Source organism: Natator depressus, chromosome 3, assembly GCF_965152275.1.
Source record: "Natator depressus isolate rNatDep1 chromosome 3, rNatDep2.hap1, whole genome shotgun sequence".
In the NCBI taxonomy this organism is placed as follows: Eukaryota; Metazoa; Chordata; order Testudines; family Cheloniidae; genus Natator; species Natator depressus.
The window spans coordinates 82,671,198-82,686,550 of record NC_134236.1 but is presented as its reverse complement, the minus strand read 5'-3'; the positions used below and the strand labels follow the sequence as shown (position 1 = coordinate 82,686,550).

At 42.1% G+C, this 15,353-nt stretch overlaps 1 protein-coding gene across 1 annotated transcript in view; it reads left to right on the top strand.

Annotated features, from left to right (window-relative positions):
- Positions 1 to 15,353, top strand: part of PDSS2 (decaprenyl diphosphate synthase subunit 2) — a 189,813-nt gene that overhangs the window by 139,813 nt on the left and 34,647 nt on the right. The window contains exon 4 of the mRNA XM_074946894.1: positions 13,992 to 14,066. Coding sequence (XP_074802995.1) covers positions 13,992 to 14,066 — 75 coding nt within the window. The remainder of the gene's footprint in view (positions 1 to 13,991; positions 14,067 to 15,353) is intronic.

The window sequence follows — 15,353 nt, the reverse complement described above, 5'->3', positions numbered from 1 at the left end:
TCTCCTTTATATAGAAAGTTTCTTATGTGAACTCACTGCCCTAAGAAGAATGTTTGAGGAAATCCCAAGTATAATTAGACAATCCATTTTTCTTTGGGAAAACATGATGGTGATTAACCAATATTTTCTACTATTTTTGTGTACTTGTAACACATCCTCAATGACAACTAGCCTCTAGGGCTATTATCAAGTTGAAGTGCAAAAGTTGAATTATTAGAGGCAGTCTCCTGTCTGATTGGTCAGTGATAGAGCTCCTTTGGGTTGCCATGAAGAACAGTCCAGCTATGTAACTACTTGGCTCTCCCTTGGAGCCTCATCATCTCAGTCTACATGTAAATCTGCTCTTTAATCTCAGGGTATCCTGTTCTGCCTCTGCTTTTTTGAATTCCTGTATTTCATGTTAAAATGTAAGAAACTTCGTAGTAGGCTCAGAAGTAATAGTGTGATAGTGTAGCTCCCACTGCATTGGAAGATGTCAGTTTTCCTTGGTTCTTGTCCATGAAACTGGTGAAAATAGAGTTTAAATTTTGGTCTCTCTTTCTCTCCTCACGCTTTTCTATGAAGAATTAGCCAGTGGCTTCAAATAATACAAAAGCTGTTGTATCGTGTCCCTGTGGACAAGTATGGCTGCTGTATCTGGTGCCTTGAAGCAGAATGGCTCTGCTGTGGAATGTGGAAAGATCATGAGTGAGACCATTATGAAATTTGTCATAGATGTCACTCTGAATTCTTGGGTTCAAGATGGAAGCACTCCTCCCTACAATTACTCTGCAAAGTCATCCTGAAGGCTCTAATGCTTTGGTTGAAAGCCAGCAAGTAGAAAGTCCTGGGCACTGAGACTACATCAGCGGTGTCTGATCATCTAGCAAATTAGTCTCTTGACATCCTTGCAGGAGATATCCTGCAAGATTTGATGTATTGTTACTAGAATACAAGTATCTTTTCACTGTTCTAGTGGTCTGTAATTAGTCTAGTAGTTGAATAGCTGCTCTGAATTTTCTCATTGAAAGTCCTGCTTGTTCCTTTAACTTGCATCTGAATCTGTCCTCTATCTTGAAGCAACCAGTTGAGACCATGTGCCTGGACATAGACAAGATCTTCAATATTTCCTGCAGTCCTCATGAACTGAGCAGCCATCTTTCAACCAAATCTCAGTCACATAAAAAGCACAGCAGTACCAGGTCCTGGTGGCAGCAGTCCTTGGAGCCCTCGGAACAGTGGAAGTGCCTACTCAAGGCACACATTCTGTACTTTAATTCCTCACTGCTGGTCTCTGGTGCTGCTTCCATCAACATAACCCACACTTGTGGCCTTGATGTATCTAGTCCCGACGCATGGTCAGGCCACTGTGATCCTTCTGTCCTTGGTACTGGTACAGCAACCTGCCATCTTTAACTTGAATGAGAGGGATGGTCTGCAAGATGATTACTTAAGAGTGATATCTGTACATACAAGAGAAAGGAGGACTCTTCAGAGACCACGTGTATCAGCATCAGCGAAGAAGAATCAAAACTTTAATTCAGAGGAACCAACTTTCATACCTCTTTGGGAGTATAATTAAAGATCATCCAGGAACCTGAAGACAGACACATCACCTGGTGAATGGTTGCCTCTGAAGCTGAGGTAGCAGTGGCCATCCACCCTACTCTGGATCAGCTGAAGGTGTGGCAGAATTCATGTATAGTTTGGTGGTGATGACATAGTTCTTACTACCCTTTCCACAACATTTTGGTGGCTGAAACAAGAATGGCTGGAGTAATGGTGAAGAGCTCCATGCCTCTGAGACAAAGATGTCTCTGGAAGTAGGTTTTACTAGTCGGTAATGCTTGCAGCCTTCTCTGGTAGCTACGCAGCCTTCATTGTCAAATATAAGTTAAGGTTGTGGAAGAAAGGCCCATATGTTGGTTTTTTTTTCTCTCCAGAGAGAGAAAAGACTAATTCAGAAAATTGACTTCTGAGGGTCTGAGACGTATAAAAGATGGGTGCCCTTGAGATTGATAATACTATAACAAGAACAGCTACCTGGGGTGTTGGTCCTTGCCAGAGTATGGATGCTTTCATTAGGCCTTCAAATGGATGTTCAAATGAAGCTTAAGGACTTTCCTTATGACAAAAGTAAGCTCTTTGTAGAAAGTGTGGGGTTTTTTAAAGAGGAAAGACGTTAGAATAAAAAATGTCCTTAGCGTGGAACTGAAATGGTTTATCCAACATGAGATGAGCACTCAGTGAGACAGGGTTTCATCTGTGCACCTTACTGAAATGAGGCATGGAATCCTGTGAAGGCCTGCCTCATTCAATACCTACATAGAGCAGGTATTGCCACATTGTCTAGCACAAACCAAATTTCACAATCTGCATGTTCAATACATCGCTTTCTCTTTATAACCATGAGGAACCATTATCAGAACAGTTTTGGAACTACGTAACAACTGCACATGCGTGAATTACAATTTTTAAAACATAACCATAGAATCAAAATGTAACTTCACCAAGATAGAATAAATTCAGGGCTGGAAGGGACCTTGAGAGGTAACCCAGTCCCCATGGTGAGGCAGAACCAAGTACACCCAGACCAGTCCTGACAGTTTTTTTTGTCTAACCTGTTCTTAAAAACCTCCAGTGATGGGGATTCCACAACCTCTCTTGCAAGCCTATTCCAGTGCTTAACTATTCATATCATTAGAAAGATTTTCCTAATATCCAACCTAAATCTCCCTTTTTGCGGATTAATCCAATTACTTCTTGACCTCTTTATATGAACCCTTTAACATATTTGAGACTCTTATTGGATCACCCCTCAATCTTCTTTTTCTCAAGACTAAACATGTCCAGTTTTTTAACCTGCCTCATAGGTCAGGTTTTCTAAACAGTTTGTAAATTTTGTTGCTCTGCTCTGGACATTCTACAGTTTATCAACATCTTTCCTAAAGTATGTTGCCCAGAATTGGATCCAGTGTTCCAGCTGAGGCCTCACTGGGGCTGAGTAGAGCGGAACAATTACCTCCCATCTTACATATGACACTCCTGTTAGTACATCCCAGAATGATAGATGTCAAAAGGCAATTTGCCTCACTGAGGAATATGTGCATGCCAAATTCCCTCTTTCTGCCTTGAACTGCTGAGGAACTAGACTTGTTTCAAAAAGTCTCAATTTTTTTAATATAATGGAAAAAATATGTACGTGGGGGTAGAGTAAGGGTAGGAGTTTTATTCTTTTTTTGCTCAAAGAATAATTTTCCCAAAACAATTTCACTGTCCAAAGTAGTGGAACACCTGGAAAGTTCATCCAGAAAGGTGAAAATTTAAAGAAGTTGAGCAACTTTGAAAAAGAATTCTTTAAAAAGGAAAATCCTTAAGCAACCATAGCTATAGAGGGCACAGTGAGCTTGCTTTCAGTAGTAGAGAGAACCTGTTCTGTTTCTATTGAAGCATTACCGTAGAATATTGTAATCTCAAACACTACAGCGTTGTGCATGAGAACTAGAATTAGAACTGATCATAAACAAGTTAGGTCCAAGTTTTCTGTTGAACCTGAATGAAATGTAAAAAGTAAACATTGCATAAATGGTGAAAAGTTAAATTAGATTTTTTGCAATTTAAAATGAATTACAGCGCAAATGAATCCTTAAAAAAAAAAAAAAAAAAAAAAAAAAAGATTTCTGCCTGGATGGCTTTGCTCTTCCCCTGCGCCCCCCCCCACCCCCCCAAGGACCTGGCTATTCATATAAGGGAGCCTATTTCCCTCCCACCTAGTATGTACACTGAAACTTAATCATCCCTAGGGAGTATTTTACCTTTGCCTACTGCATTGTAGTCCTGCTTTTTTGTGTTGCAGAAAAAAACTAATAAATCTGTGTGTGATTAATGCTGTCAGTACTGCAGATGTATGCGTGCACAGTCAGCTGTGGTCCTTCTGAAACAGCTGCTAATACTACTAGGAAAGATTAAGATGTGTGTGCCCCCTAAATAGAGTGCATATCCTGTCTTCCTGCGTTGTAGTAAAGCTAGTCTTAAAAATAACCTTTGCTGGGGTCAAATTTTTAGGGAAGGGGACTAGAAATTGGGAATGGCTTCAGATGTAATGATATGCTGTGGTGTAGAGCGAGAAAAAATTACAGTAAATGTTTAGAAAACATAAATGTTTAATTTTTTTAATAAGATTTGACACATTTGGCATCTACCTGATTTACAAGGAGGCTGGGGCATTAATTGAGTGACTTCAGCTGATACTTAATATTTGTGTTTTGTGATTGATCAGCATTTCATTTTTAATCAGGGATCTGATCACTGCTACTCATGATACATTAGAGTAGGCTGTTGATTTTCTAGTTTAACAAACATCTGCAGCTCTGTTTAGTCAATTCCATCTGTCAGATGCTAAATGACCTTACTCCTGAATCATATTTATTGATACAGGCACAGTCTACACAGAATAGTTAACACCACTTAGAGATATCATCTGTGTCAACTCAGGGCTGACCAGCTTTGACTGATATAATCCACAAATCAATTTGTGGACATCATAGCCTAGTTTCATGTCTGCCTGAATGTAAACAGATGCAAATGGTGGGGTGGGGGGTATTTTTGTGAGTGTTTCCTCTTCCTTTTGCACTGTTTGAGTTTCCTGCAGCTGTGTAGCTTGGGGTCCTGTAATCATGGTACTTTTTTGTTCACCACTTTGTATCTCGGTAAGATGAGCACTGAAATATAGTTATCCCTTCCAAAAGGATCAGGCTGAAGCAGTCAAGTACTACTTCATGATTGCTAACCATAGTCCCAGTCATCATTAGCTGGTTGAGTGGTCCATTGTAAGGGTCTGCTATATGAGATCTGCAAATATGTTAGTACATTAGTTTTCATTGCTTTGGGAGCCATGTGAGGTGGGGGGTGGGGGAGTCTGTAGTCCTGCATTTGCTCATTACTGAGGAAAACGACTATGGCCTGACCTACATTACAAAGTTAGGTCGACGTAAGTTGTGCATATCTACCCTCAAAGTTGTCTCCCGCCAACATAAGTGCCCCATTATGGAGACTCAGTAACACTGCTTCCCCAAATGATATTGAACCACACTTGACCTGCGGTGGTCAACTCAGTGCAAAGGTAGACACTACATCAGAGGTGGGCAAACTACGGGCCACATCTGGCCCATGGGACCGTCCTGCCCGGCCCCTGAACTCCCGGCTGGGGACACTAGTCCCCGGCCCCTCCCCCACTGTCCCCCTTCCCCCGCAGTTATGCCGCTGCGTGGGCAGCTCTCTGGAAGGCAGCGTGTTTAGCTCTGGACAGGCGGCGCGGCTGCCAGACATGCTGCTTTGAGTAGCATGGTAAGGGGGCCAGGGCCAGGGGGTTGGATAAGGGACAGGGGGTCCCGGGGGGCAGTCAGGGGACAGGGAGCAGCGGGCGGTTGGATGGGGCAGAGGTTTGGGGGGGTGGGGTTAGATGGGGTGGTGTCCCGGGGGGGCGGTTAGGGGCAGGGGGTCCCGGGAGGGGGCGGTTAGGGGACAAGGAGCAGGGAGGGTTGGATGGGTGGAGGATTCTGAGGGGGGCAGTCAGGGGGCAGGAAGTGGGAGGGGGCAGATAGGGGGCAGGGGCCAGGCTGTTTGGGGAGGCACAGCCTTCCCTACCTGGCCCTCCATACAGTGTCGCACCCCGATGTGGCCCTCGGGCCAAAATGTTTGGGGAGGAGTATGAGAGCACAGTATGGGGAGGAGGTGAGAAGCCCTCAGTGGTGAAGGAACAGGTTAAGGACTATTTAGAAAAGCTAAATGCAGGAGTCCATGGGGCTGGATCTAATGCATACAAGGGTTCTGAGAGAGTTGGCTGATGTGATTTCTGAGCCATTGGCCATTATCTTTGAAAACTTGTAGCAATTGGGGGAGGTCCTGGATGATTGGAAAAAGGCAAATATAGTGCCCACCTTTTAAAAAGCGGAGGAGGAGAATCCAGGGAACTACAGACTAGTCAGCCTCACCTCAGTCCCTGGAAAAATCATGGAGCAGGTCCTCAAGGAATCCATTTTGAAGCATTTGGAAGAGAGAAAGATGTTCAGGAACAGTCAACATGGATTCACCAAGGGTAAGTCATGCCTGGCCAACCTGATTGCTTTCTATGATGAGATAAATGGCTCTGTGGATATGGGGAAAGCGGTGGATGTGATGTACCTTGACTTTAGCAAAGCTTTTGATACAGTCTCCCACAGTATTCTTGCCAGCAAGTTAAAAAAGTATGGATTGGCTGAATGGACTATAAGGTGGATAGAAACCTGGCTAGATCGTTGAGCTCAATGGGTAGTGATCAACGGCTTGATGTCTAGTTGGCAGCTGGTATCAAGCGGAGTGCCCCAGGGGTCAGTTCTGGGGCCAGTTTTGTTCAACATCTTCATTAATGATGTGGATGATGGGATGGATTGCACCCTCAGCAAGTTCGTGGATGACACTAAGCTGGGGGGAGAGGTAGATATGCTGTTGGTAGGGATAGGGTTCAGGATGACCTAGACAAATTGGAGGACTGGGCCAAAAGAAATCTGATGAGGTTCAACAAGGACAAGTGCAAAGTCCTGCACTTAGGATGGAAGAATCCCATGCCCTGCTGCAGGCTGGGGACCGACTGGCTAAGCGGCAGTTCTGCAGAAAAGGATCTGGGGATTACAGTGGACGAGAAGCTGGATATGAGTCAACAGTGTGCCCTTGTTGCCAAGAAGGCTAACGGCATATTGGGCTGCATTAGTAGGAGCATTGCCAGCAGATTGAGGGAAGTGATGATTCCCCTCTATTCGGCACAGAAGCTGGTCCAATAAAAGGTAGTACCTCACCCCCCTTGTGTCTCTAATATCTGGGACTAACACAGCTACAACACAATTGCATACAATATGGAACACAGATATTACAAGATTAATGCGTGCAGCAACTCACAAGCTTTCAATACAGTCTAAACGCTTTCTTATAATTCTAATACTTATTTTATCAATCTTAACTCTCAAATGAGCCAGACAGATTTGAGCTATGCATCTGTCAGTGTTCAACTGAGACATGGGGACCTTGGCAGGAGCTGGTATCTGGTCTGCCAGCATCACAGTGGTCTTGAGAGCTCCCCCCTTAACACCAATGGAACGCCAGACCACGATAAGGAGGAGAAAGAAGAGGACACAGGTGGATATGTTCAGAGAGATCCTGCAAGCCAGTGCTGCATTGGACCGTGAACAGAGGACCTGGAGGGTGAATATTGTAGAGAATATGGATAGAGAAAGAGCAGACAGGAGAAAGGCCCAGGAGTCTGAGAGGAAGATGCATCAGGACATAATAGGGCATCTCTAGCAGCAAATACAAATGCTACGGACTCTTGTTGACCTACAGGTTCAAAAATCATGTGCTTGGCATTCTTTGCAGTCAATGGAGAACTCCGTTTTAGTACCTCCTTACACCCCTCAACATTCCACATGGCATCGTGGCCACATCCCTCGCCCTGCCATTCCATGCTGGGAGACAATAAAGAGAACCAGTGTTGCGTACACTGACCTGTGAGAGCCATGGTAGCTGTATGTGTAGCCCAAATGAACTGAAATGGACATGAATGTTCTTTCCCCTTGTTCAGTTCTGTTCTGTTAATTTATTTCCAAAGTTTTTGTTGTATTTAATTGCACATTTTTGCACCTGTTTTGGTTGGCAATAAAAATCTATTTTTGGTAAATAATTCATCTTTATTATTTCACAATATATGCAGCAGAATGCATAGCACTCCTGAAGCACCCACTACTTGTTTTACAGGGCAACAGAACTCAGGATTAGTGACAAACACATGTAATAATTATAAATGTACGGCAAGCACCACACAATTCCTAACAGTCCCAAAATGTAAGGACCAGATAGAGCACAGTACACCCCTCCACATTACTGTACCTAACTGTTCTAAGTGCTCTTTCAAGGCCTCCCCCAGTTGCATAGCTCCATGTTGAGCTCTTCTAATAACCTTTGTGTCTGGCTGTTGGAACTCAGGAGACAGACTCTCCACCTCTGCCCTCCACCGTGGTGGCAGCTTTTCCTCCTTTGCCTCACAGATATTATGCAGGACACAACTGGAAGCTATAGCCATTTGGGATATTTTTCTCACTGAGATCTGGTCTTGTGAGTAAACAACACCAAGGTCTCTTCACTCTACCAAAAGCACATTCAGCTGTCATTCTGCACCTGCTGAGCTGGTAGTTGAATCTTTACTTGGTGCTGTCAAGGTGGCTGGTGTACGGCTTCATGAGTAAAGGGTAGGCTAGGTCCCCCAGAATCAATACTGGCATTTCAGCATCACCAGTAGTAATCCAGCAGTTGGGAAAGAATGTCCTGCTTGCAGCTTTCTGAAGAGTCCCGTGTTCTTGAAGATGCAAGTGTCATGCACCTTCCCTGACCAGCCAACACTGATGTCGGTGAAGCATTTCTGGTCATCCACTAGTGCTTGCGTAGTCATAGAAAATTAGACCTTTCTTTTGATGTATTCCATGGCCAGGTGAGCTAATGCCAAAATAGGGATGGGCGTGCCATCTATTGCCCCACTGCAGTTTGGAACCCCATTGCTGCAAATCCATCCACTGTGTCCTGCACATTGCCGAGACTCTCAGTCCTGCTTAGCAGGAGACGATTAATGGCGCTGCACACTTGCATAACAACAGCCCCCACCGTGGATTTTCCTACTCCAAATGATTTCCCGCTGACTGGTAGCAGTCTGGCTTTGCAAGTTTTCGCAGTGCTATTGCCACTTGCTTCTCCCCTGTCAGGGCAACTCTCATTCTGGTGTCCCTGTGGTGGAGGGCTGGAGCAGGCGTGGCACAGAGATCCAGGAAAGTGGCCTTTCGCATCAAAAAGTTCTGCAGCCATTGCTTATTGTTCCCAATCTGCATCACGATGTGATCCCACTAGTCAGTGCTCATTTCTTGGGCACAGAAGAGGCACTCCACTGTCTGCAGCTGCTCCAGGAACACCACCAATATCCTTCAATTGGTTTTCGCTGTGTTCCACAACAATATCTCCTCCACGAAATTGTCCTGTCCCCCATTGCTGCTGTTATTCCTGTTGTTCTGCAAATACTGGAGGATTGTTTATCCTGCCTTTGCAATGTTAATGACAGAAGTGCAGAGCTGTGTGGTGTCCATGCTTCTGTCTGAGACAACGGACAGCGAGAAGTGCCGTGTGGTTTTGTGGAATTTGATGAGAACTTGAAGCCTTGCTCCCAGTGACTCCTGCATGACTTGTTTCTCCCCCACAATGCATTGCCAAAATTTCCCAAAAGACAATGCGCTGGACTATGATGAGTTGCATACTGGGAAACCTACCCATCGTGTATTGCACTGTGCATTGACACAAGGATTCCTGGTGACTATTCACATTGCCGATGCAAGAAACCACATATACACATGCATGAGCAATATATTAACTGCAGCAGTTTTATGAGGGCCGTAACTTGCGTGGACCAAAGTTTGTAGTGGCCTAAGAACCTGTCTACATTAGGGATTTTTGCACCAGTGTAGCTATGCTGGTGCAAACCCTTAGCATAGATGCACTGTACCAGTGTAAAGTGGGGCTTTCACAGGTGTTACTTATCCCCTGTTGCAAAAATCCCTAATATAGACAGGCCCTAAGATATTTGAAAATATTAAGGAAACATGATAGAATTAAATGCTATAGCTTATTTTTGTATATTTTAGTAGCTAAACAGAGCTTATCTTGCAACCCAGAGGAATATCTATCAGTGACACGTTGACATTGCACCTTGTACATTACTGCAGTAAGTTCCATTATTAATATTATGAGGATACATGTCAAGCTGTTGCTATCCAAGAAGGATTAATGACTATTGCCAGAAAGATGATCACTGTGAGGAGCATGATTTTTTTCATAGTGTAGTTGGACTGAAAGTGAGGGACAGCTTTTAAAAAGGGCATGGGGGGAAGTGAGTAAAATGATGAATCTGGGATGCAGTTAACTTAAAAATAGTGTGTTATAACCTAACACATTTATTTACCTGTGTGACTAACCACACCTCAGATAATTAAAAGGGAAAGGATTTTAAAATCCAGCTACTTAGCACACTAGGCTATTGGTTTATTTTTTGCATTTGTTTTTGAACATTCAAAATCAGTTAATCCAACTTCACTTCCAGTTTTTTAATGTTGCAGTGTTTGTGTTTCAAACATTGCAGAGGAATATTTGTTTAAAAGTTGTTTTCATTGGCATTTTAAATGTGAATATATTTCTAAATATAAAACCGTGTTTTGAAAAGTTTAAATTTTGAGTCAAATATCAGTTGAAGTCTCTCTCTAATTTTGGCCATTTAAGGGTTCCTAACTGTCTTGGGCTATGTCAACTCTATCACTTATGTCAGTATAACTTATGTCGCTTAGGGATGTGAATAAGCTACCTCTGAGTGATATAAATTACACCAGCCTAAGCACCAGTGTCATTGTGGACAGCTCTATGTCAGTTGGGAAAACACCCTTCAGTAAAAAGATGGCACATATCTAGAAATAGGGAGAAGGGTGTGGGGGAGCTTAACAAGCTAGTTATAATGAAATGGGCACTGAGTATTAAGCTCCCTGTTCCTGCTGTTGCCCCACTGGCCTATTGTTCTTCCTCCTAGCAGCCCTTTGATTTTACAGGGATGAGAGAGGAGATGAGGACCCATGCTTTCACCCACCAGGGCATTTGCAGAGAAAAGGCTTGGTGAATACACAAGCATTTTCTTGTTTCCCTCTATTTTCTGGAGGCACATCACAGGGCTGCTAGGAGAGTTCACATAGGTTGGTGGGGCTCTTAGGAAAGAATTCAGGACCAATTTCATTATGAACAGATTACAAATCTTCCTGGTCAGTGATTCCCACCCCACAGATGTCACTACTGTATTTGGGATAGGAGTTTTTCATCATCATCTTAGGCTGCTACTCTAGGTTTCTGCAGTGGGGGACCCACACATGCTTCTTGTCTTCCCCCCTCTCCCCAGCTATGGCTGTTAGAACTGGGGAGAGTTTTCCTCACCCTCCATGAGATTTATTAGGTTAAGGGAGGGGTTAAAGGTGCTGTTTTCCCATCCCACCATGCTGCCAGTTGATGTGGGAGGGAGAGCTTTCCATAGCCCCTATGCTCCTCAAGCTGCTCAGATTAATTGAGGGGCACAAGCACTACCACAGCTGCTTCTCCTTTTCATTCTTCCTTTGGTCTTCTTGGGCTGCTGCTCTTTGAAGCAGGAAGGACCTATTTAGATAGCTACTACAGCTGGCCCCACGTGCTGCTCATGGTGGAACCTGCCTAAGGGGGAGCAAAAACATGTCCAAGTGAAGACAAAGGAGAGGGTCAGGTGTGGCCCCCTAAATAGTCAAAGTTAACATACAGTTTTCTTCTGTCAAGCCTGATCTTCAAAAAAGATGTCAGTGTATGGAACTAGGCAGTGTGGGCTAGGGGCAGACCACTGGACAGGGACTCAGGAGACCTGGCTTCTAGTCCTGGCTCTGCCAGTGGCCTGCTGAGTGACGGGCAAGTCACTTCACCTCTTTGTGCCTCTATTTCCCCATCATTAAAATAGGGATAATGTTACTTGCCTCCTTTGTAAAATGTTGTATAAGAGCTTGGTATTGTTGTTTGTTTGACTGTTTAAATGCTGCTGACCCTAACTTGTGTTTTCTTTACTTTAAAACCATTTGGGACACATTTAAAAGCATAACTGGTCTTGTTTTCCATGGCTTTCCCTGCAGCCCAAAGCTCCATCCCACTGATGTTGCACAACAGATACTTTTTCATAGAGCAGATTGAGATCTGATGAAGTAACAGACTTTTAAAGAGAAGTGTCCCATCCTGGTCTTGAAAATAAAAGTTGTCATCCCTGCCAAGGGTCTGTGTGACCTTGCAGGGTTTTTATTAAATGTATGGAAATTGAGTGTTTTCAGGGTGGGGATGAAAGGAGGCAGCGTTTGCAATTTTACTAGCATTTAGTATCTTGCACCTAATATATAGTAGTGGTTTAAACTGTGTTTTATGTATGTAGTCGCCTAGAATTTTATCAATAGAAAAAATACATAATATAAATTGCAAGAAAATTAGGCACAAGTTTTGATAAATATTTTCATGGAGATCATTTTAGTCACTTAAATCAGCAGAATTGTCATTTGCTAATGGAGTTGTTTTTGGCGGGCGGATGGGGAGAGAAACCCCAAAACAGAATGTTTCATTTGGTCCTGCTCAGTGTGGAGTTTCAGGAGCGTGAGGAAAAGGTCTGTTTATCCACAGCCAGATGCACTATTAAAAGTTCATACTATCACTTTGACATTTAGAGTAGGACTCAATGTCTTTGTAAATTCCTCTTCGTATTACCAGTATAGGTCTCTGAGCTCAGACTGTTTCACAAACCATAACATTTTTTAGTGAGTGATTGATCTGTATTATGTGTCCCAGCCATCAGAAGAATCTTGGGATGTTGCTTGTATAAACTGTAATACAATCTGATGCTGGGCATTTGGTTACAGACTTTCATAGACCTATTGGCGATACTCAATCCTCCTGGATTTGGGAATAGGGCTTATCTGATACCTTCAAAAAAAGCCCCTCATTTTCTCTGTTCCCCACTTAAATAACTCAACACATCTGGTAACACTGTAGGATCATTGTCCTTTCAGTTCCTCTGCAGCTCATATTGCTACAATATTTCTTAAGTATCTGGTTACCTAAATGGCAACATGATTTTTTTTTTAAGTCTGTTTTTATAGATCTTACAAATTAACCCATATGCATCACAAGGAGAGGAAAAAAAGCCGCTAATGAGCACCATTTCTAAAGTTAGCGCGCTCTCGCTCTCTCTCTCTCTCTCTATCATATGTATCATATGTATCAGAATTAGTGTTTAAAAAAGCTTTGTTGCAAATACTTAAAGCTAGCATCAGAATGTATTTTTATTAGCAAATAAAGCATGCCTCAACATTGAAATTTCTGTTTGGGGCTTTATCATTTAGCTTAATGTCTTCAATTACAAGAATGATATAAGCTGAAACAAAATCCTTTAATTCAATAAGAACTAGGCTGAATTTTAGGAAGCAAAGAGGGGAATCAGATATAGAATCATATACATAGGAAATTAAACATTCAAGAAATTAAAACTTTGTGAGCACAACTAAAGGGATAGCCTTAAGGTGTGCTTATTTGAAATGGCTGCATTTAATTTTACAGTAAATCCCAGTATTTTGTTCCAATTAAGACAGTTCATGCACACGGTTCTAAACTGTACAGTAGTTCCAGTGAGACTATGGATTGCTTGTTTTACATTCTGGATCAAGTTCAGATTTTTAGGCTTCGCTTGAATGAAATAAAAAGTCTGAAGCCTGAAGATAGTATAGATTGATAAATCTGATTTAAACATTCCTGTGTTGCAGACTGTTTCACTCTATGAGTACAGCTGACCCTTAGGCCATGCACTAAATACATCCACAGAGCATTCCCAGTACATTCAGATACCAAATGATCACATTTGAAAGGTTAGCTTTCTATGGATTCTGACTTTTTCTGTATTATCAGTGAAGATTAGAATTTTAGCAGCTCCCAGTGAGGTATATAATGAAATATCTACTTGGCAGCAAAAACCCCCAACAAACCCAGATGGGATTATTGTCTCATATTTATGAACTGGAATTTAGGAGTACTGTGTATATCCTTGTGAGGATACACTCTATAGTTCACACTCTTAGGAAAATAAATATTACTTGGTTCTCATTTGTATTAACTTAAAGCTTTGATAGAAAGAGAAAGGACTCTGCTTAAGGTTCCAGTATGGAGATTTGGATCTGGTTTCTTCCTCGTTAGGTGGCAAAAAAATAATCTTGTCAGAATCTCTTCTGGTAGCCCATGCAGCCTTCCTAAGCAATGATCCTACAAGGAATGTTAGTGAGGCTTCTAGGCACTGTGTTGACAATCAGGTAATTGATCGCATTTAAAAAATAATGTTGGGGTTTTTTTGTTTTATTTTCCAGGTTGTTGAGCTCATATCAAGTGCAATTGGTGACTTAGTGCAAGGAATATACTATGACAATTCTAACTTATCAGAGGTAAGATTTTTGAGTCCTTGCACTTTATTCAAGTAGTTTGTTTTAAATAAATGTGTGACAACAGTAAATATCATGATGACTTTTTTGTTTGCTTAAAGGAAAGAGGGGAAAGGACTAATTACAGTCTCAGCAAGCTTCAGAAATACTTTTAGTATGGCACCTCAATTCTGCCATAATGGGTGATGGGCACCACTAGAAATGCTTAGAGAGAGAGATTCTGTAATTTTTAATTCGTAAACAAACAAACAAACTTGCAGTTACCGTGGACACTAAACAGACCTCACTCAGTAATGCCTCTAGTAAGGGTTCTGTTAAAACAAGCACATCAGAATACCCGCAAATAGTGGACTAGAAACATATTCATTAGTATTAAAAGGTTTAAAAAATGTGGACCAACATGTTGTCTGTGAACTGGTGGACAAATACATTGTATATGTAGATTTTGCTAGGTCACGTAATTTTTCATATCCTGGCTGCTTCGGTGTATGGAATTTGCAGTCACTGAAGCCAAAATTTAAACCAGGACCTTTCTACTCATAAATATTGCAGCTTTATTAGGTGAGCTAAATGGAAGTCTCATGCTGAGGCACAAAATGCTGTGCTATGCTCCTCTTTAAAAAAAAAAGTCATTCTTGCATGTATCACAGAGAGCAATTGACCTGGTCAAAGAAAATGGTTCAATCATTTACATGACTCTGAGGTGCAAAGTTTATTTCAAAGACAAATACAAATATGCCACACTACTGTTGTTACTTTGCTGCATGGCAGGACTCTGATGAACTGCTTTGATTCTTTTGATGAAACTGGAATTAAGATTTTTTGAGTCATTTAACAGAACTTCCAAAGAAGTGTTTGGCTACACTTATTAACGTGATTTCATTTTGGCAGAATGGTAAATTAAGAAATCTTGTTTTGTTTACCATGGTTATCTCTTAACACTGTGTGTATTAAGAAGTTCCTATTTTAGAATCCTCATTACCTCTTCATTTCACCTAATAGCATGTTTTTACTCTATCAAAAAGCATGGATTTACACTATTGAGATGATCCCAAGTGTGTGCATATGCACATTGTAAGCTATGATGTTTTTTAAGTGGAGCATATTAACAGAAACAAAACAATCTCAGATGGGCAAGCCATTTCAGAAATATTAACCTTAAAGGAATAACATTGGGAGGCAAGATGGCTTGGGGGATAAGTGATGGCATATGGAGCCCCTCACTTGTAAGTCTTCAGTTTAAAATAGAGCTCAGGCTAATCACTGCTATCTTGTTGTTCAGAGCAAGTG